The 23656-nt window shown below is 40.3% G+C and overlaps 1 protein-coding gene and 1 long non-coding RNA gene across 5 annotated transcripts; one reads left to right on the top strand and one right to left on the bottom strand.

The window, feature by feature from the left end:
• Nucleotides 1-21: 21 nt before the first annotated feature.
• Nucleotides 22-14187, bottom strand: LOC118724373 (ribonuclease 4). Of its 4 annotated transcripts, XM_045584022.1 has the most exons (3): nt 14129-14187; nt 13637-13760; nt 22-1264 (listed from the first exon to the last, which is right to left on the bottom strand). In XM_045584022.1, exon 3 carries the CDS (start codon nt 1245-1247, stop codon nt 810-812), a length of 438 nt encoding a protein of 145 aa, XP_045439978.1. In that variant the 5' UTR covers nt 1248-1264; nt 13637-13760; nt 14129-14187; the 3' UTR covers nt 22-809. The 4 variants fall into 4 exon arrangements, with proteins under 4 accessions (XP_045439978.1, XP_036303458.1, XP_036303449.1 ...); XM_036447565.2 differs by lacking the exon at nt 14129-14187 and having other exon boundaries at nt 13637-13802; XM_036447556.2 differs by lacking the exons at nt 13637-13760; nt 14129-14187 and adding an exon at nt 8142-8193.
• Nucleotides 617-22722, top strand: LOC123652650. The gene is made up of 3 exons (XR_006742098.1): nt 617-722; nt 6153-6157; nt 22509-22722. It is a non-coding gene; the product is annotated as an uncharacterized LOC123652650 (long non-coding RNA).
• Nucleotides 22723-23656: the final 934 nt, after the last annotated feature.

Genomic DNA, 23656 nt, shown 5'->3' with positions numbered 1-23656 from the left:
AGCATCATCTTCACAGATATCTGTAGTTTGAGTTCTTTATTACAAAGAAAACATGAAAAATCTTTCGAGTCAGGAAGAGAGAATGAGTCTTAATGATCTAGTACATTGTTAACACTCTAACTTACTACTATGATTCAAAAGTTTGTAAAGAGAAAAAGAAAGTTCCTGTATAATTTCTTAACCTTACTAGATACAAACATAACAAGACTGCCAAATTATTCAGACAGAGCTCTCATTTTGTCTATTCATATTTCTAAATGTTTAATGCTTGCCCCAACAGCTGAATTTTGAGAATATCAAAAAGCAGTTACTTTTAAAGCACTCCCTGTGATGAAGTAGGAAAAAGCCTGATTAATAGCCAATTGAAATTGATTTTTTTAATGGATTTTTTTTTGTTTCATCTTTTCCACTATCTTCATGTTCTTCAGCAAATCCTTTAACTTTGGGCACCTTTTGTAACAACATGAACATCACAGGGGTGCGGTGGTATTAAAATGAGATAACTAAGATGGAAATACCTTAAAATGTGTGAAATTCAATATCATATATATATTGATGAAATTCTAGAGGATAGAATTTGAGAGAGCTAAGCTGATTAGTATTATGAAAGGAAGCAGGAGTTTATAGAAAATTTTATTACAGAAAGCCCAGTCCCATTATACGTTTATGTCTCCATTTCTCTTAGATGCACTTAACAGAATGGATTGTATAGAGAAAAAGAAGTAGACATAGCTCAAATGCATTAATCATTGCTATTGAAGGAGTAAGTAAAAGGTCAACATAGGGCCATAACTGCTTCAGGGTAGCATCTATCCATCAAAGTGCACAGGCACCAGGGGTTTACCATCACAGGCGATAACAACACTCCTAAAGCTGCCCCTGCCCTGATATTTGCAGTTTCCCGGGGAACCTCCTGTAAGCTTGCAGTCTGTGACTCTCATTCCACCCTTATGGCAGTTCATCTTGCCATTCTTGCACCGGATATTGGAGTGCCTACAGATGTTATTAATGGCCTTGATACCTGCATGGATGAAGGTGTTGAATTGCTTGCACGTAGGCCTCATCATCCCCTGTGTTTGCATCATCTTGTTGCAGTAAGAACTGGTGCCACCTCTCTGTTTAGTGTCCACATGTTGCCGTTGGAATCGTTGGTACATGGACTGGCCATAAGAGGGCTGCACCAGCCCCAGCCCCAGCAGGGTCACCAACAGGAGCAGAAGCAATGAAAGGGTCTTCTGGAGAGCCATCACTGCCTTGGAGGTGCCTGGAGAGAAAACAAGGGGAAGGAGAAAGGAAGATAACAAGTGGGCACCAGAGAGAGGTGGTGAGAATGGCAAGTTGATATTTCCTCAACTCTATAGTCTACTCTTTCCTCTTCACCTCTCTGCTCACAACTTTTCTCATCATTGCTTCCCAAAGAGTAAAATGTTTGTAAATATGATCTTCTCTGAAAGCAAGAGCTTTTCTTATATAGAGAGACAGGGCTGTAGCCAGTACAATGACTCAGGGCAGAGACTGAACAGGTGGAAGCCCAGGTGTGTCCTATATTGCCAGGATGTGAAAAGGCAGATCTAAATGACACTGGAGTTGTCTGTAACTTGAGAAAATTCTCTACTCATGTGATTTCTAAAGAGTGTTCAGTTCCCTGGAGACTCTGATTCCCAAAGGTTTGGATATACAGGATATGCCAATGAAAGTTTGTGAACTGGTTTTAATTCCTGACATCTGGGAATTGAAGAAGTTGTAGGAAAAAGGAGAGAGTAATGTTTAGGATTAGCCTTTCCTTTCATGTGTCTATTCGTTTTTAAAATTAAAAAAAATTAATTACCGTTGACATACTATACAACAGGTATAGTACACACTGATTTACAATATATAGCTTATGATAACCACATAAGTCTAGCACCCATATGACACCATACAACATTATTACAACATTATTGACTGTATTTCCTTGGCATTCCCATGGCTATTTTTAAAACTGGCCATTTGTGCTTCTTAATTCCTTCACCTTTTTCACCCAGTTGGCATTCTTTTAATGATATTAAATCAAGTCTTTTTTGAAATCTTGTTAAACCTATGGAACAAAAAACAAACAAACAAACACAAACAACAAAAAAACCACAGAGTATCCAGCCAAAGTTCTCTGAAGATAGTAAATATTGGTTGATAGAACTAATAAACAAAACGAGCGAATGAATGAAACAAAATAACTTATAGAATTGACTGATAAATTTTTTTAAAAAATAAATCTCAATAGCACAATTGCCACAAAAGGGGATTTAGACTGTCTTTTTTCCTTGCTGCTATGCACAACCAAAAACTAGGCCCTGGTGATATATTCCATCATTATGCATGTATCCTTGATGTTTTGTCTGTCTTCTCAATAGCTGTTGCTAGTCTTCTGTTGTCTCTACTTGCAGAATCCTTTTGTTGGCACTTTTGGCAGTGGAAAATAAACATGTTTAATAGAGTTTAAAAACAACACAAACACAAAACAAAAACCTTCAGAGACACAACAAAGAAAGCATTTCCATATAGTGTCAGAGTATTGCTTCTGTTGACTGAGTAGAGAAAGACACCCAGATCTATCTGACTCTAAAATCGGTGCTTTTCCACATCTTCTGTTGCCTCTCTCTTTCCACTCCCCAAATATTCAGGATATTCAAAACATTTATGTTCAGAGTTGCTTCTCTCTAGCAACAGAGTTTAATCAGGGGTGGAATAAGGTAAGAATGGAAATGAGAATCCCTCACCAACCCCAGGTTATACAGGCCCATTTCTACATATGCAGTCCATGCGCTGATTGTAGCTGAAGTCCTGGTTTGATGTATATGGATACTACTGTCCTTTGTTTTCAAACATGCTGCTTCATGATGGCAGGTCACACTGTCTGGGTGACTGAAATGGCTGATGAGGGATCTGCATACCAGTTTCAAACATAACTTCATTCTTTAAAATGCTATCTCCTATAGTCACAGCCACATTTTGCTTGTATACAAAAGCTAGAAAGCTCTAAGTCACATTTCAGTGCCTACAGGTATAGATATGAGATATGGACTTAGGATGACAGAGAAGGGAACAGTGTGGGAAGAAGAGTAACTGGGAGAAATGATGCTTGATTAACTCCTCATTCTAAGACTAATGGATAGAATTTCTGAAGGTACACTTAGCATTTGAATAATAGCTTCATCACAACAATGTACTTTGGTTATTTTCCCCAAATCTAATCTTACATGGTTAATCTTGCACTTCTGATTTTGCCTGGGACTGTCTAACTTTTTCTCATCCTGCTTTTTGGTGTCTAAGATATGATTTAAAAAGAAATTGGCTACAGAGAAGATCTAAATTATTTATGCAAGAGCAAATCCACAGCCTCTGCCACAATAACAAACTGATTTAATAAGCCATCAACATATATTTGCCATCAGAAGTTCAATGTAGCCATCAATAAGTGTATTTCAAGTCTCTAGCTGGAACAGAAAATGAATTGATCCCCAAACCATCCCAACACATACTTTTTGGTCAGAGCTTGTCCCAAAAGCTTCCTCCACTTTGCCACATTGATTCTCAATAAGAACTTCTTTTGATATTGTGATCCCAAAGAACTAGCTCTGCCACTTTAACTACATGATCTTGGGAAAATTACTTAACCTCACTCAGCGTTATTCCTCATTAGTGAGTATAATAATACTACCTACATCTTAGGGATGTTATGAGGAATAAATGATAAAATCAATATTAAGTGATTATCATAATGCCAGGTACACAGTAAGTGCTCAGTAACTATTGGTAATGATCACTTTTGCAATTTCTATTTTTCTTGGTTTCCTTTTTTCCTTCAATCTGAATAACATAAAGTTGTATATATTATTATTCCCCTCTTTCATTTTGTGTAGAGTACCAGTATTTCTTCAAAATTAGAAGGCTGTTTTTTTTTTTTTAAGTTGAAATATCTCAGCTACCAGAATTTATGCTATGTTCCTATAGAAAAATTTTCTCTTCACATTGATTGAAATTCTCTTCCTTGCATATCACCATCTTCGAAGGGCTTGGGCATTTGAGGGTTTTGTTTTCTTTTCCTTGCAAAGTTGACCAGCACTTCAATTCCTCAAATGATTCACTTGAGATACAGATTGACTTGCCTGTCACATGACATTTCATTTTAAGCGGCTGGTGGCAGGCATTGCTTTCTTCAACCCGAAGGGGAGACACACAAGACCCAAACTTCTATGGAGAGAAGCTGGACTTTCTGCCATTGGGTTGGAAAGTGAGGGTGGTTGGCTTGCAGAGCTGTGCACAGAAATGATTGTTTGCTACACTTGGGTGTGAGACACAGGAACATGGTCAGAGGAGTGGGACAGCTGACTGGCAGCCATTTCTGTTTGCAAGGCCCTAGCCTAGTGATGCCCTGGGACTCCACCCTGCACAATCTACAAACACACCCAAGCTCCAAGCAGCTGCTTTTGCATATAAATGGCCTTTACTATCCCTGCTATTTTGAAAACCAAACTGGTTCTGACTGCTCCATAATCTACAAATCCCTAGCAGGGAGGAGAGGACTGTAGTTCTTCCTATAGCTCCTGCAGGGTGACCTCAGATAGTGCTGACCTGCACCCCATTGGAGTTCCAGAAGTCAGTGTACCTAGAGGTCAGTATGAAACACAGATTTCAAGTCCTCACATCCATAACTGACACATTCAAGAGGCAGACTCAGTGAGCACCAAATACCCACTGAAACAAGTCCTACACCATAAACATGACTCCAGCACAGCAGTTCTTTCATTATAAACACAGCGGGTCCCCACAGCCAATTGGCCTGGAGGAAAATTTCTCCCAGGGTACCAACAGCAATCAGGGCTTAACTACACCAAAACTTTGCACTCAGCCCACAAAGGGGTGTATCAAGACTGTCTACCTTGGGTTATTAGGGAGGCTGAGCTACTGGCCCCTATGGGTCACCTACCACACAAAGCCACTCCATCCACACAGGGAAGCAGCCAAAATGTGGAGACACAGAGGCATGTTGAGAAAGGGGGCAATGGAGGAAAGCAATCTACAGGACAACATGGAGTTCAGAACCATATTTATAAGGTTACTCAAGAATCTTCTAAAAACTGCTGAGAAACTTGAAGAGACCTTCAAGGACCTTAATAAGAGTGCAAAAAATAAAAAAAAAAAATAAAAAAAAAAGAAGAAGAAGAAGAAGAAAAAGGAAAAAAGGAAAAGGACCAGTCAGAAATTAAGAATACACTGTCTGAAGTAAAGAATTACAGAAACTCAACTGTAGATCACCGTACCCCAAGAATCAAATGAAAGATCTGAAATACGAGGAAACAAAAGACACCTGACCAGAAAAACAAAAAGAAAAAAGGATCCAAAAATATGAAGATAATGTAAGGAGCCTCTGGGACAACTTTAAGAGTACCAACTTTTGAATTTTGGGGGTGCCAGAAGAGAGAGAGCAAAATATTGAAAACCTATTAGAAGAAATAATGACAGAAAACTTTCCCCACCTGGTGAAAGAAATAGACTTACAAGTTCAGGAAGCGCACTGAACCTCAACAAGAGGAATCCAAAGAGGACCACACCAAGATACATCATAATTAAAATGCCAAGGGCAAAAGACAGAGAGAGAATTTTATAAGCAGCAAGAGAAAAACAGTTAGTTACCTACATGGTAACTATACAAATGTCAGCTGACTTCTACACAGAAACTCTGCAGGCCAGAAGGGAGTGGCAAGAAATATTCAAAGTGATGAATAGCAAGAACCTACAACTGAGATTGCTCTACCCAGCAAAGCTATCATTCAGAATTGAAGGTCAGACCAAGAGCTTCATAGACAAGAAAAAGCTAAAGGAGTTCATCACCACAAAACCAGGATTACATGAAATGTTGAAGGATATTTTTTAAGAAGAGGAAGAAAAAAAAGGTAAAGATAAAAATTATGAACAACAAAAGGACATCAAATACATAGCTACCAATAAGTGAATCTAAAAACCAAGTGAATAAAAAGTCTGGTGAATATAATGCTATCATGGACATAGAAAGGAAGTGGACTGAAAATTATCAGGGGGGCCAAAGCCTGTTTGGCTCAGTGGTAGAGTGTCGGCCGGTGGACTGAAAGGTCCCAGGTTCAATTCGGGTCAAGGGCATGTACATTGGTTGCGGGCACATCCCCGGTAGGGGGTGTGCAAGAGGCAGCTGGTCGATGTTTTTCTCTCATCGACATTTCTAGCTCTATCTCTCTCCCTTCCTCTCTGTAAAAAATCAATAAAATATATATATTTAAAAAATTATCAGGGGGAAGGGGATCTGAGGGGTGTGGGAAGAGATTGGACAAAAGTCTTACACCTATGGATGAAGACAGTACTGGGGGGTAAGGGCAGGGTGTGGGGTGGGGAATTGGATGGAGGGGAGCTATGGGGGGGGGGGGAATACCTATAATAATCTAATAATCTGAACAATAAAGATTTATTTTTAAAAATGAAATATAAAATTCCATGGTTCTCTTTAAGCATGAGAATATTTTTCTGTTTAACTAGCAAAAGTCTAGTGGAATTACAGAGACAAGTTTGTATAAATTTAGTTGATAGTTGAAGGCACCTTGAAAAAGAAATAGATGATAAGAAGACCTGAGACTCAATCTCACTGAGATGTATCATTTCTTAAGGTTCAATGGATAAATCAAGCCCATAGACCACCTCTAATAAGGCCCTGGACTGATGCCACACAAGGGCTTCATATCCTACAAAGCCACTTGCTAGTAGAGATTAAAGGCCTCCCATCCCAGTCTGGAGAGGTAAAGGAAAATCTTTGGTTTGAACTTGCAGAATTTGCACATTAATTCTATAATAATTTAGGTAAATTTTGCTCAGGCTTATTATAATCTTAAATACCTAAAATATCCAGAAACCAAAGCCCAACCAGTACACAAAATGCCACCAGTATAGAATATCTGCTCCCCAACTCACAACTGGCTCACTCATATATTCAATCCTAAATTTCCCCTAACGAGGTAAAATGAGTTTTGGAGAAAACAAGTATGAGACAGATTATTTGTGCTACTGAAGTGAATCTGCCCTAGGTCAAGGGTTTAGAGCTTCACATCTGGTGGTCAAATTCACTCACACATAACCTTCCATATTCAACCTTCCAAAGTCAGCATTTTGTCAGTGAAATATATCACAACTGTTCTTCAGACTAACTTTATCATCTGTCTCAAACCCAGCCTTTAATCTTCACAAGAATGAATATTCTCTTCCTCTATCCACAGGCAATGTTTTTTATTCATGAGATTTGTTCAACTTTACACACATGGAACTTAAAGTCTATGATGAGTAACTGTAGTTATAATTTCCATACATGTAGCTTCCTATTTTAGGACAATATCCCTCAAAGCGAAAAGCATTAACACCCAATGTATACTCCTCCCTTTATCTCTTTTCCTTCTACTTCCCTTCAACCTGCCAGTGTACCTTCTTTTGATCTTGGATGTATTCCATTTGGCTCTTAAAGAGCAATCAAAACTTTTTTTTTTCTTTTCTTTACCTGACTGGTTTGGCTCAGTGAATAGAGCATCAAACTGTGGACTGAAGGATCCCAGGTTCGATTACAGTCAAGGGTATGTACCTTTGTTGTAGGTACATCCCAGCAGGGGGTGTGCAGGAGGCAGCTGATCAATGTTCCTTCTTTATCCCTCTCCTTTCCTATCTGTAAAAAAAAAATCAATAAGAAATATATTTTTTAAAAACTTTTTTTAAGTAAAAAAAATTAGTAGAGAAGATTAGAAGAAAAGGACTAAAAGCACTCTTTTTGTTTCTTTTCTTGCTCTGCCACATTTAATGCCTGTTCACTGTGACCATCCAGATGCCCTTCAGCAAATGTCTTCCCCAGGATTTCCCCTTTACACACACACACACACACACACACACACACACACACACACACTACCAAAAGAAATCTACTTTCATTTTAAACTTTAGAATCTGGTTCACTTTTTCTTAGTTCATAAGTTGGGCCCATAGGCTTTAAAGGGGGGGTGAGGGGGATTGTTTCATTGAAATAGCTAAGTGGCTAGAAATAATATGTATATATGAAAAAAGTATAGCGATAGATTACCCAGGGGTAAGAATCTTACAAAAATCTGGAAGAGTCGCTCCAACTGAAGATGGTTTCCAGCTCTTTGTTCCTGGACGCTTCTGGTTCTCATTATATAGTGAGCAAATGAACTGGGTGGGGAAACTAGTTCCAAGGAACATTAATCCTGGCAGAGATAAGGAAGCCAAGAACCCTGACCTTGGCAAACAAGGGAATTGTCTTCGCAATGACTAGGTCAAATATTCACCCACTGGAGTGGAGTAAAGAGTTGTTCCTTGAGGCAATGTTTGATGTGGTAAGCGAGGCCCTTTGTTCCAAAGCTGCCCTTTTTCTGATGTCTGTGGTTCTTACTCTTGCCCATGATAGGACCAAGGTTTCATTGTTCAAATACATGATCTGGACCCAGAAGATGTTGTTTCTGGTCTATGGGCCAACTCCAAGAACTGCCTTAGAAGAACCCCACAGAGTAAATGTGGTCTCCCAGCAGAATGCTGTTCCCCTGCACTGTCAATTTACCCACATAATTTAGTTTCATGAAAGGAAGCCATGCCAATAAGTAGGTTATTCATAGATTTCACAGAACCAGGAAAGCACTTGTAGAGAAAGTTATGTGACAGCTATTAGTACCCACTTACTTGACCTCAGCCTCCCAGCCACTAACCCTCAGAACTATCCTTGCCTTATTTCCTGGGCTTCTCCTTACTTCATCCTTAGCTGTCCACAAGAGACTAACCAGGAGTCCCCAGTATTCTGTTCCTTGTGGCAGAGCTGCAAAACTGATTATCTCCACTGACAAGCATCACTCCTGAGATGGTTACTTGATCTCATTGTCTCTCCATTGGATAGAACCCTTTGAAAGAAGAATAAGTGTCTTATCATCTCTATAGTCTTAATTTCTAAATCAGTGGCTGACACCTAGGCCCAAAGGTCTTTGTATTATCCCTCCTGGTCTGAAAATGCATTCTCTGATCTCACTTTGGGGACCTTAACCATGAAAATTCCCCTGGTTTCTCTCAGGGCTCACCAGCACAACTGGGTTTGGTCGTGGTTGCCAAACAAGGCAGGTAGAGTAGGAAAGCTTCCAAGAGTCCCAGGAAAGCTCTGCTTCCAGCTTACTGATAAATCCTAAAAACCCAGGGATATGCCTTCACTTTGGAGGCATTGGTGCCTGTTCCAAAGCACCCTCTCCTGGAGAGATTAACCCTTTAAACAGCTGCCAGTGGGGTACACGTGCTTGGGCATGTGCTCTAGAGCCTGTCTTAGGAGCAGTTTTGGTCCCTGGAAGGGCCTGAGGACTTAAGGAGGAAGAGAAGTGGGTGAAGCAGGTTAATAAAAAACTAGGGAAATTATCTGCCAAGTAGAATGAGGACAACAGAGTAAAATATTTAAACAAAGGACCAAACAATAAACAGACAGCTAATAAATCATAAGACTATATCTGAAGCATCCATCTTATATAAAAATTGCTGTTTAAAAGTGTAACCCTGCTATTTTGGCTTCTGTAAATGCTTGCTTGCTTGAATAATAAGGAAAATAAGACTACACCCACTTTAGAGGGGCCATAAACCTTCCCTAGATGAAGTTATCAGTGCTGGCACCAGGCCAAGCCTTTGGTTGAGGTCTCAAAGCCCCAGCACATAGGGCTCTTTAAGAACTTGCAAAGGGGACCGGAAAAACCCCATATTTGGGAGACAAAGAAGGTAAAACAAATATTAATAGGGAAAATTCCTTCATGTTGGGGCCCAGAATTTGAAATACAGTTTTCTCTCGGTCTGTGCATAATAATAATAAAGTATAATTCCATCTCTCTAAGAGTTGTTTTGTTTTTCTCTGGTCTTCTGTAACATATCATGCCTAACAAGGACATTTAGAAGCATGTGTCCTTGGTTAGGGAAGGACACCTAACCAACCAGAGAGTAGCTAAAATCATCCTACTCAGGGAGTTAGGTAACAGAGACCCAGTGGTGCCATTAGTGCAAAACCCAAGAACAAATGAAGTCAGAGGAATAAATAACAAAACAAAAAAAACCTACAAAAAACAAACAACAACAAAAACACAATTAGAGCCAAACAAATCCAAGATAGAGACAAAATATATGAAAAATATATTCATATGTTTTTTAAATGTTCTGACAGCTTAACTTGAAAGTTATTCTCCTTTTTCTAAAATGTTTTTCTATGTCTCTTATTCAAAGTTGATGTCTTTTAGGGCAAAGAGAGGTAACAGGATAGGGGGTTCATAGAGTGGGGTTTCTACTGACACCTAGCAGCATGCCCAAATCCTCACTTTCTTCTTGTGGGCAGACAAGCTATTTGAGAGTGGGACCTATTTTAAATTAATCAGACATCACTCTTTGAGAGAATGATCTTAAACCCCACTGTAAGTTCATTTGATACATAAGCATATTAAAAGATATGCCTAAAAAGCTGATGAGTACTCTATGTTTCCATGTATAATACACCCCCTTGTGTAAAATACCCCCACTTTTCCAAACCCAAATTAAGAAATCAATATTTTAAACATAAAACAGAACACATTTTTATTTATTTATTTTTTTAGTTTTTGGCAACTTCATAGGCTCAGAACACTCTGGTCCCTGTTGCATCTGCACATTCTGCACCTTCACTTCCAATCACAGCATCAGCTGATGTCAGTAACAATAAGGCTAGTGACTGGAGGAAGCTGTTTGACAAGGAATGGGCAGCTACCGACCCATGAGGCTCTCTCCTTGTCTGATTTCCGTGTATAAGGTGCTCCTCGATTTTCAGTCTAACGGTTTCAGAAAAAAAAATCATGTCTTAGAAACGTCTCCCTTCCTCTCTGTAAAAAAAATCAATAAAATATATATTTTTAAAAATAATGTTTTATACATGGAAAAATACGGTATTTTGATTGACCTCCACTAAAATTCCTCTCTATAGAAAAACACATAAAAATCCTCAAGACAATGGACCCAGTGAATGCTTTCCCTTGAGCACACCCTTGCCTCCTTTTCCTCAGGTGCATAATTTTACTTTCTTCCTCCTAAGCTCCCAAGGTCCTCCTCTTCTTTAACTTTTCAGTGATCCAAAACAGCCCCTGCTTGCTGGCTTCTGTCACTCAGACTGAGAAGGCAAGCCAATAGCAGTTAATTCTCCCCTTAGTTGCTCCACCATAACCATGCCCTTGGCTTCTGTAATCTTGCTTGCTTCTTGAATCAGCCAACCTCCCAGGCTGCCATTGTGTGGAAAGACCCTTTGAGTACCCTGAAGCTTATCCTATATCATAAAGATATAAAATGCAATGGTCACTCAGAGTACACGCATAATGACCGGATCACGAATCAGCAGGAGGGTAGGGCATCAAGCAACAAGCGGGTCAGGGAGAGCTACAGGACAGAGCAGGGCACCAAGCTATTAGGGAGGGTGGGCGGAGGGGCAGAGGGAGCTACAAGAAGGTAGGGCAGTGGGCAAAGAGCTATTGGAGGGAAGCGGCGAGCTATTGTCGATCTACTGGCACACGGATTCATGCGCAGGGCTACTAGACATGTATAAAAGAAAGTCGGAACCCAGCCCCAGGGCTCAACCTCTGGTGGGGACTCAGCATCAGTGTGAATAAAACAGTTCTTTTCTGAACCTTTAAGTGCTTATGGTTTGTTACTTCCCACCAGCCAGATATCAGCCATAACAAGATTTTTACTTCTCAGGGATGTAGCAGCCCAGCCTGTGCTCACATCTGTTGCTGTGTCTTCCCTTTAGGAGTTTAGGCAGCCCAGTCTAGGGTCACTTCTGTTACTGTGATCTTGCCCCTTCTACCCAAAGCTTGTCCTTTGTGTCACTTTCCCAATCTTTAATAAACATACTCTCAAAATCAGTTGGGCTTGTGACTTGAATTCTTTCCTGCAGAAATAAAAAAAACCCCACAAATCCCAGTCCTGCTGACCCAGTCTTGTCCATTTCTGGTGACATGGGCAGCATGGAGAACCCAAAAAGGACAAACTACCCATGCTTTTCAGTTGTGTTGGGACAGAGTACTGCTTGAGCTTCACTTTCCCCCTGTCTTCTCCCTGCTTGCCTGCATCCCCAACCAAATCCTGAGCCAGAAGGAGAAAAGCTGGGGGTAGTGAGCAGAGGACCAAGCACACTGCCATAAACAGCTTTCCCTCAGTACTTGTGCCTCGGGGTTACTGAAGCCTCTGGAGAGGGAGGGCAGGTATGTCTCTGACCAGAACATTTGTTCTGCCAAACACCAAAGCCCAGTGTCTTTTAGGAGCAAAAAGGTAACAGGATATGGAATCCTCAGAGTGGGGCCTCTACTGGCACCTGGCAGAGTGCCCAATCCTCACTGTCCTTTGTGGGCAGACAAACCCTTTTGGAGTGGGACAGAATTTAAATTAATCATATATCACTTATTCAGGAGACACTGAGAAGTGAGTTCTAAAATGTTATCAGCCAGTCACTCGTTAGGGGAGATGCTGCCAGGCCCATTCCAACACCCTGAGGGCCTCAGCAGTCCCAGGAGACTGAGGCAGCAGCCACCTCCCTCAGCCTTTGGGGACAAGATGGCTTGATCAACACAACCCTTCTCTGATGACTCGCCTAACAACAGAGACAAGGGACTCCACTCCAATGTCACCTTCACACACAAACTGTCCCATGGCCTGAAACACCAGTCCAGCCCAGCTCACACAGATAGATAAGCTTCTGGGTTTAGTTTGGCAATGATTGCGGGAGCAGCCTCCAGCCTCTGAACACAGCCAAGTCCCTTCTCTGCCTCGAGGATGTCACTGAGCAACCTTGGGGAAATCCACAACCTGCCTACACAGCTGACAGTGCAGAGTAGGTGAAAGGTGAATGGTTGCTTTCATTTTAATGGTTTTATTTTCAACTTGGCACAATGAGGTTATGAGGAAACAGAAAATGAGGTTCTTTTTTAATAGAAAGTTTTACAGTTTTATTAAAGTGCATCTAAGTGCTTATCCATTTGTGTTTCAAAATGTAACAAGAGCAGAAACCGTTTTTTGCTCAGTGGATAGAGCGTCGGCCTGAGGACTGAAAGGTCCCAGGTTTGATTCTGGTCAGGGGTATGTACCATGGTTGCAGGCGTGTTCCCAGAGGGGTATGTGCAAGAGGCAGTTGGTTGATTATTCTCACTCGATGTTTCTAACTCTCTATCCCTCTCTCTTCCTGTAAAAAAAAAAATCAATAAAAAAAAATTTTTTTTAAAGGCGTCTTCACCCTTGCACATGTGCTATTTCTCCCTGTACTCTTTCTCCCTTTGGAAGGTAGCCTTGCAGGAGTCTTCTCTTCTAATAAAGCCTCTGTCCTGGTTCTTCGGCCCTCGGTCTCATCTTTCACTTTCGTTCCTCAGTTCCCAGTCTGGTCCCTCAAACTCCTGTCCAGTTACCTCCGATAAGAAGGGACTACCCAGGCCAAAGCGCCCTGGTAAAGTTAGGACTCAAAGCAGGAGGAGGAACAGAAATTGAACCCATCTTGGTCTGGGGACAAAGTTGCAGAAAAGGGCAGGGCTTAGAAAGAGAAGTTTTTGTTTCTCACATGCTTCTTCCTCCTTTGTAAGAAAACGGGGAGCTGTTAGAAAACGCGAAGGTGCTGTTCTGACTCCTGCTTTGGATCTGCGTGGGATCCGCGTGCGTGTGTGTACACTAAGGGGACTGGGGTGCTGTGTGTAGGGGAGACCAGGGTGAGGGGGTCTTGGGTAGTAAGTACCAAGCCCAGTTTCTCTGAGAAAACCCCAAGTGTCCCGGCTCCGCCTCCGGAGGTGGCACCACAGCAGTCCCCTCCCCAGGCACAGTGGGAGAGTCCCTGCCCAGCACTGGAGCTTTCCTGCAGATCTGCATTGGAGACACAGGGTCACCAAGAGGCAGCCAGCTGGGACTGCAAGATGGGGACATCCGCCCTGCCTGCAGAAGCCCGAAGGGTCAGGGGCTGCTGCTCCCAGGAGCAAAGAGGCCCCCAGAACCCAGGAAGCCAGGCAATTTCGTCTCCAATACAAGTCACCAGCCTGCTTCTGCTTAGTGTTCAGTGCACTTCTCCTTTGCAGAACAGTTTGGCACAGGAGAACTTTGGCAGGGAACAGAACTTTTCTCAGAAACTCCTGAAGAAGGAAAAGTAAGTTTTAAAAGCTGGCCTAGTCTGGGATTTGAATCCAGAACCTCTCGCACCCAAAGCAGGAATTATACTGCCTCCACTAAAGTATCCAGTTAAGCGTGACCCACACTTAGGTTCCCTTTGGACCCATCTATAGGTAATTATTCACTTCCCAGTAAACTTCCAGAATGCAAATGTTTATCTCAGAGACTGTTAGCCAGTGAACCAGACTTATGATACAAGAATATCAATGCAGCCCTAGCGGGTTTAACTCAGTAGATAGAGCGTCAGCCCGCGGACGGAAGGGTTCTGGGTTTGGTTCTGGTCAAGGGCACATGCTCAGGTTGCAGGTACAATCCCTAATAGGGGGCATGCAGGAGGCAGAGGATCAATCATTCTCTCTCATCATAGATGTTTCTCTCTCTCTCTATTCTTCTTCCTTCCTCTCTGAAATTAATAATAATTTATTTTTTAAAAGAATATAAATGCAAGTGTGATGTTTTGTTGTTTTAATTCTCACCTAAGGATAGGTTTTATTGATTTTTGAGAGAGAGAAAGAGAGAATAAGTGAGAGAGAGAGATTAACGTTGATGTGAGAGAGAAACATCTATTGGATGACTCCTATAGGTGTTTGCCTGAGGAGTGGAACCCTCAATCTAGGTATGTGCCCTGACTGGGAACCCAACCCATGACCTTTTGCTGTGTAGTAGGTACAATGCTACCACCAATAGTTACCCAGGCAGGGCTAGATGTCGTTTGTTCGTTTGTTTGTTTTTTCAATATTTTTTATTGACTTTAGAGAGAGTGGATGGAGAGGATCAGGGAGCTAAAAACATCAATTGGCTGCCTCGTACATACCCCCCACTGGAGATCCAGCCTGCAACACAGGCATGTGCCCTGAATAGAATCAAACCATGACCTCTTGGTTCATGGGTCCACGTTACACCTCTGAGCCACACCGTCAGGTCTAGATGGGTTTTTACTTTAGAATACATACATATAAAAAGTTGTAAATGTTATGAATATCCAAAATAGGGAATTTGTTTGATGGACCATGCTATATCCCTAACAAGAAATACTATAGAGCCATTCAGAGTAATATAGATTTTTAGACTTGAAATAAATAGGATGCATATTTTTATTAAGTTTTTTGTCATATATATAAAATATATCATACAAGCAGAAAATGAACAAAATTAAGTATAAAACTCAATAAATTAATACAAAGTAAACATATTTTTGTTCACTACTATCTATGTTAAGAAACTAAATTTTAATAGGAGCCCAGATGCATTTTAAGAAAAAAAGCAGAACCAGAAGCCATATATATATTTCAATTTCCTATATTTTATAAAAATATATACATAGCATAGATAAAATGGGGAGAATTATGCACTAAAACATCAATGTTTTTATAGGTCATGAAAATACAAGTAACTTATTTCTATTTGTTTATCAAGAATTTTATTATTTTGTATCTCTCAATATTTACCACCCATTTGGTAACTTAGAAAAATATATACTGGAACTTTTCTAACTGAATAATTACTTTCTATTGAATTGTTCCCAAAGTTAATAATGAGAGCCTCTAGTTCTATGAACTCTATTCCTCAGTTTATCTCTAATTTATGGATCTCTGATAAGACTATTCCTGAACGTTTCATTTACTCATTGAATTGATGATGTAGTCACAGACAGGCTGACATTATTAGAAATCAACATATAATAAATTAGTGTATTAAATAGCAATGCTTATTTTTGTGCCATCTTAGCTATAGAATTAAAGCTTTAAATGTCTATTCTACAGACATTTAATTTCTGTAAATTAAAAGATAGGAGTTTGTGGATTTCATTTAATATGAAAATATACAAATTCCATATTGGTATAAAAATTCATCTTTTGCTGGCATTTTGCCAGGAAATCAGGAAGGCAGGAGTGGGGGGTAAATAAGAAGTTTTCTCTTCCTTTTTGTGTCAATGAATGTTTTTTATTTAAACTGAAGGCAATTAATTGGTAAATACTGCCACAAAAGCAACTTTGGCTCTTTGAAAACTATGGAAATAGACCTTATACTGAAATCCAATCTTTCTTTGTGGGAAGTATTAAGAGGAAGATCTTTAGAAATAGAAAGCACTAAAAAATTATTTTAACTGAGTGCAAACTTAGAAATCATCTTTCTTCACGCATTCATGTCTCAGAAATAAAATGTTTTCTTAGAAAACAATTCAAAGGCTCAGAGAAGTCAGATGTTTGCCCACAGTCACTGCATGACCTGCTGATAGAGGCTGATTTCGGGTGTCCTGTACCAACACTTATGCTCACACACATGCTTACTGACAGTGGGATACTCTCTCCTGCTCATGTAACACAACCATAGCATTTCTGAGGTCTGATTTTCCAGATCCTCTGTGAGGGATAAACTGGAGAAAAGAAAAAAAGTAGAATATCAGAAAAGCAGAGAGGCTTTTCAGAGACCCATATTCAGAGAGAGGGAACTCCTGCCAGATCAGATTTCAATGCAAGAAGACATGCATAGCCAAAACCGGTTTGACTCAGTGGATAGAGCTTTGGCCTGCAGACTGAAAGGTCCCAGGTTCTATTCCGGTCAAGGGCATGTACCTTGATTGTGGACACATCCCCAGTAGGGGGTGTGCAAGAGGCAGCTAATCAATGTTTCTCATTGATGTTTCTAACACTCTATCCCTCTCCCTTCCTCTCTGTAAAACCTCAATAAAAATATATTTTTAAAAAGAAGAAGAAGAAGAAGAAGAAGAAGAAGAAGAAGACGACGACGACGACATGCATATAGATCTCCTTGCCTTTTATATCTCTAGTCACGAAGTTCAGATTCTCCTCTAACCTTTCATCCCTTGGCATCTTATTAGTCATGGGGAGACACCCTTAGAGGAGAAACAAGGGGGCCAGAGAATAGCATCATACAACTCCCATATAAGCCGTTGTCTGACAATTCCCTTAAGCATTAAACCCCCAGAACAATGAGGTTTTGGCCCACATGAAAAAATCTTATGAACAATGCTTTGGATCTGTTGACCCTAGAGAGAGTTCGGATCAAACTAGATATGAAGGGCCAAGTCTGTCTCTCTCTCTCTCTCTCAGAACCATACCTTTCCCTGTCCCCTTTTTTGCTCAGGTGCACTCTCTCTCTAGAGCAGTAGTTCTCAACCTGTGTGTCTTGACCCCTTTGAGGGTCAAACAACCCTTTCACAGCATTGCCTAAGACCATCGGAAAGCACAAATATTTACATAACGATTCATAATAGTAGCAAAATTACAGTTATGAAGTAGCAACGAAAATAATTTTATAATTGGGGATCACCACAACATGAGGAGCTATATTAAAGTGTCGTGGCATTACAATGGACTCAGAGAAGCTCCTGTGTCCCTTCACCCAAAGGACTGAGAGTTGCCCAGACGACAGCAAAGTGGGAGAAGAAAACTGAAGGCTACGCAAGGGACTGAGGTGCCAACATGGAGTCATCTGAAGAAATTAAAGACTGAAGTGGAAGCTACTTCTTTAATCATGTTCCTGGTCATGCTAGCATCTGTTAGCTTCCAGTCTTCTGCAAAGTCTTGTGCAGCAAGTTCAAGTAAATCTACACCAGCAACAAGAGACTCATTTAGTAGCCAAAAATATTAATATGTCCATAATTCTGATTTCTCATTTTGTTGTTTTGCATTGGCATTGTTGTTATTATTTAATAGCCAGAGTTTTGCTCTTGACATTCAAGTTTTGAAAATAACATATATGTGGTTTAGTTTTTGCATTGGCATTGTTTGCAATTGTTTTTAATTTTAGAGCCCTATTATTGATGTTTAAATTTTATTTTAATTAGTGAAAAAGGGTAAGATGTTGAGAGCCACCTGAGAAGGCACATGGACATTCTTTTAATTCTTATCAGCTGAGCCCAAGGTCACTGGCAGAATCCTCTTATCAGTACTGATTTCTTAATCCATGTGCTTGGAATAAGGAACAAATAAGACCTTGACTCACCCATGTCTGGATATGCTAATTCTTGTACCAAAAAATAAGGAGATTACCCAGATTTTGATGAATAGGATCTGGGCACACCCAAAACTTCTTTTGACCTTAACCTCCCCTTTGGAAGCCAATAAATAAATAAATAAATAAATAAATAAATAAATAAATAAATAAAATAAAGTGTCGTGGCATTAGAAAGGTTGAGAATCACTGCGCTAGAGCATACCCAAGCCTTTCCTTCCCCATTTCTTCCTTTAAGAAAGTTATCTTTGCTTTCTTTCTCTTAAGCTCCAAGGGCCCTTCTTTGCTTCTGTAACTTGCTTCCTGAGTTCATGCAGCCTAGCTGGCTCACTTCTTGCATGGTTCACTTCCTCTTCCTCTGTGACTTTCTAAATAAACTTTTGTTTGTTCTGGAGTTTCTTGGCTCTGAATTTTTTTTTTTTTCTTAGCCCAACTCAAGGACCAAGGTGTAACATCTGCTGTAGTTCACTGTTTGCTTGTCAAAAAAAAAAAAAAAAATCATTCTGTCTTCTGCTTTTCTGGCCTGCCAATTCTCTCATGTCTCTCTCTTTGGTAAATTCTTCCTTCATTTCTAGTGGTCAATAGTCCCCCCCGTCCTGTATTATAACCACAATTAAAATTAATCCTTCAAGGCAAAAACAAAGATGGTGGCATAGCCTACCACAACAAATTTGAATTTAGAACTGGAAAACAGGGGAAACATCGCCCTGAAGCGCCGGATGGCTGGCTGAGAGGAGGCTCTACCATCTGGGAAGGAGAGAGAAGGCACACTGAATCTCAGGAACTGTGAAGGTACAGAGAAATGTGCACATGAAAAGGCAGCTGCCTGACTTCACTGCCGGCTTGCTTGTGGAGCGCTGAGAGGGCGGGCTGAGTTCCCTACTGGCTTACTCCCTGCGCGAGAAGAGGGCTGACAGCTAATGCATGGCGGCTAGCTTTCTTATTCGGGAGGAAAACAGAACCACCCTTTTGCTCTGATAGATGGCCCCAGACAGGGAGAGGCCAGACTGCCAGGCAGTGGGCAGAGATCTCTAGGAGGTGTGTGAAGCCAGCGGCCATTACTGCGGGACTCAGAAACCAGACTCTCGTAGGAAGGGGCTAAATAAAGTTTGTCTGCACCACCTGAGACTCCGCCCCATCCAAGCGGAGCACAGAAGCCCTCCAGTGGCTAGCTTTGAGTTCGCAGTGAATAGGACTCTCCTAGGGAGTGATAGACATGAATCTAAAGCTTGTCTGCACCTATACCAAAGAGGTGAGCATGCCTGTAACCAATTGTGTGGGATTCAACAAAGCTTGTCTGTCCCACCCAGAGACTCCGCCCCATTCAAGTGGAATACAGAAACCCTCCTAGCTGAGACACTTCTGATCCTCATAGCCAATTGGCTTGGAGATCAACGCTTCTCAGTGATATCAACAACAAGCAAGGCTTAACAACAAGACTGCACACACAGCCCACAAAGGGCTACACCAAGACTGTCCACCTTAGGTAACTGGGAGGCTGACTCACTGAACTATATAGGACACCTTAGCACACAAAGCCACCCTACCAACTCGGAAGTTGTGAAAATGCCGAGACAAGGAAACAGATCACAAACAAAAGAAAAGGAGGACACGAAGCGACTAGATATAGAGTTCAAAACCATGCTTATAAGGTTTTTCAAGAGTTTCTTAGAAAAGGCCGATAAAATAAATGAGACCTATGAGGATATGAAAAGGGATCAACTAGAAATAAAGAATACATTGTCTGAAAAAAAAAATTATACAGAGTCCTAAAAACAGAATGGAAGATCGCAAGAATCAAGTCAAAGATTTGGAACACAAAGAGCCAGAGGACACTCCTCCACAGAAGCAAGAAGATAAGAGAATCCAGAAAGTTGAAGATAGTGTAAGAAAACTCTGGGACAATTTCAAACGAACCAACATCAGAATTATGGGGGTCCTAGAAGAAGAGAGAGAGCAAGATACTGAAAAAATACAGAAAACTTCCCCACCTGGTGAAAGAATTAGACTTACAAGTCCAAGAAGTGCACAGAACCTCAAACAAAAGGAATCCAAAGAGTACCACACAAAGACACATCATAATTAAAATCCCAAGAGCAAAAGACAAAGAGAGAATATTAAAAGCAGCAAGAGCAAAGCAGGTAGTTACCTATAAAGGAGTACCCATACGATTGTCAGTTGATTTCTCAACAGAAACTATGCAGGCCAGACAGGAATGGCAAGAAATATTCAAGATGATGGATAGCAAGATCCTACAGCCAAAAATACTCTACCCAGCAAAGCTATCACTCAGAATCGAAGGCCAGATAAAGAGCTTCACAAATAAAAAATAAAAATAAAAATAAAAAAGCTAAAGGAGTTCATCACCGCCAAACCAGAATTATATAAATTGCTGAAAGGGGTTCTTTAGGAAGAGGAAGAAGATATAGATAAAAATTATGATCAACAAATACGAAACTATCAACAAGTGAAACTAAAAGCCAAGGGAATTAAAAAACCTGATGAACAATATTAACTGGTGAATATAATAGAATCAGAGGTATGGAAGGGGAGTGAACTGACGATTCTCAGGGAAAAGGGGAGTGGGGAGTGCGGGAAGAGTCTGAACAAAAACTGTGCACCTATGGATGAGGACAATGGGGAGTGGGGAAAGGGCAGAGGGTGGGGTGGGAACCTGGTGGAGGGGAACAATGGATGGGAAAATAATGAAGAATATTTGTAATAATATGAACAATAAAGATTTATTTTAAAAAATTAATAATAATAATAATAAAAAGAAAACTGTATGGTTTTGTTAACCAATGTCACCCCAATAAATTCAACTGAAAAAATACCAAAAAAAAAAAAATTTTTTTAAGCCTTCACAATGGGGAAAGAAAGGAAACATATGTAATACTTTCAACAATAAAGAATTTAAAAAAATAAAAATAGATTTAAAAAAATGAGTCCTTTGATTAACACTAAGTGAACTTCATATAAGATTTTTTCTTTCTAAGCGGTGCCTTGTTAGTATTTGCATGTTGAACTTTTTCTCTTTGAAATGAAGGCCTACTACCAATCCCCATGCTTACCCACTTAGTCTCAGTCAGACCTCACAGAGCAAGTAGGATCACTAGGGGCTCTGAATCTTTTCAGTCATGCCAGAAAGCACTTCAATATTGTTTCTGGGATTTTATCATGAACATGTGACAGCTCTCTGCATGCACAATTCATGATTTATGATGCTCATCCTACCTAGGAAAAAAAAAAAAAAAGGCCAATATTTAAAATCTCAGAGTTTGAAATAAGCAAAGATTCATTAACCAAAAAGATCCAGTTCAAGAAGATGAGAGGTGATCTCCAAGTCTGCTCTCCTTCTTGTAACACAGCCTTTAGTTTCCAAAGCCTTTCACAGACTAGAAAACAGTCACCAAATAAAAGTGAGTAAAGTTGGTAGGTGTGTTGTCCAGATGTGTGAAGGTTAAAGGTTCTATCCCATTCAGAGCACATACAAGAACCAACTAATGAATGCATAAATAAGTGGAGCAACTAACTAATGTTTCTCTCTCTAAAAATTAGGGGGGGGAATGGCTACAGAGTAAACAGATGTGTCACGAGCCTTGTTCTGGAGCAGATAGAAAGAACAGCTGAAGGTCGCACAGGGAGAGTTTGTTGGCGAGTTAAGGAACAGCTATACTCCAGGAGAAGGTGGCGGACTGCTGGACAGGGTTCCTCTGACCAGGTAGCCCCCACTGCTGCTGGGTTCCCTCCCACAGCCACCGGCTCAGATATAGAGACCATGCCATCTTGAAGAAGAAAGTGGATGTTATCAGAAGCCTGAAAATCTACCACTACGGCACCCACCAAACAGCTGCAAACCTGAGAACACTGGTCCCCAATTGGCACAAACACGTGGATTCAGAGGAGCTCTACACTCCACCACAGAAGGGTCAGATTTCCCCTGGGACAAGTGCCTTGTGTGTGGTACCCGGTTGCATTGTATTTTGTGCCTTTAAATCAACACAGGAGAGAGAGAACTACATAATCAGACATCTGGAGAAGAGAGACCACCGGGAGACAAAGAAACAGCCTGAATATGAAAGAAAAGCTGGCATCACCAGAAAAGGAAGTAAACAAAATGGAAGCAAGCAACCTGCCAGAGGAAGAATTCAAAGAAATGGTCATAAGGTGGCTTAAAAGAATGGAAGACAAATTAGACAACATGAATAAGAACTAAGAGGAAATGAAGAACCAAGAAGACATGAAAACTGACATCAATGCTGTAAACAACTGAATAGAAAGCATCAAGAGTAGACTAGAAGAAGCAGAGGACAGAATCAGTGAGCTAGAAGACAAGGTGGGAAAAAATACCCAAGTAGAGCAGCTTCTAGAAAAATAAATAAAAAGCAGAAGGGAGAGCCTAAGAGAATTTTGGGACAACACGAAACAAAACAACATTTGCAGAATAGGGGTACCAGAAGGAGAGGAAACTGAGCAAAGAATAGAAAACTTGTTTGAAGAAATAATGACTGAAAACTTATCTAATATATTAATAGGAAGAAAAAACTCACACAAATCCAAGAAGCTCACAGAGTCCCAAACAAAATGAACCCCAAAAGACCGACACCAAGGCATATCATAATTAAATTGGCAAACACCAACGACAAAGTAAGAATCTTAAAAGTGGCCAGAGAGAGGCAGAAAGTTACATACAAAGGAATCCCCATCAGACTAGTGACTGATTTCTCAACAGAAACTCATCATGCCATAAGGGAATGGAATTAAATATACAAAGTCATGCAAAGGAAGGGTCTGAATCTAAGAATGTTGTACCCAGTAAGGCTATCAATCAAAACTGAAGGTGAAATCAAGAGCTTCACAGGAAAAAAAAAAAAAAAAAAAAAAAAAAAAGGAAGAAAGAAAGAGAAATAGGAAGTGAAGAAGGAACACAGGGGTAAAGAATAAAAATGGTGACAAATGAGTACCTATCAATAATAACTTCAAATGTAAATGGATTAAATGCCCCAATCAAAAGACATAGAGTAATGGATTGGATAAGAAAACAAGACCCTATGTCTGCTGTCTATAAGAAACCCACCTCAGGAAAAAAAAAGACACATGCAGACTGAGGGTGAAGGGATGAAAAGAGGTTTACCAGGAGAATGAAAATGAAAAAAAGCTGGGGTAGCAATACTTATATCTGACAAATTAGATCTCAAAGTGAAGGACATTACAAGAGATAAGAAAGGCTACTTCATAATACTAATGGGAGAAATTCAACAAGAAGAAATAACCCCGGCAAACATATATGCACCCAATACAGGAGTACCAAATACATTAAAAAACAAAACAAACAAACAAACAAAAAACCTCCTGGAGGATATCAAGGGAGAGATTGACAGCAATACAATCATAGTAGGAAACTTTCATATCCCACTATCACTATTGGACAAATCCTCTAAACAAA

This window comes from Pipistrellus kuhlii, unplaced genomic scaffold (genome assembly GCF_014108245.1).
Source record: "Pipistrellus kuhlii isolate mPipKuh1 unplaced genomic scaffold, mPipKuh1.p scaffold_m20_p_1, whole genome shotgun sequence".
NCBI classification, from domain to species: Eukaryota; Metazoa; Chordata; class Mammalia; order Chiroptera; family Vespertilionidae; genus Pipistrellus; species Pipistrellus kuhlii.
This window is presented reverse-complemented; position numbering and strand designations above follow the sequence as displayed.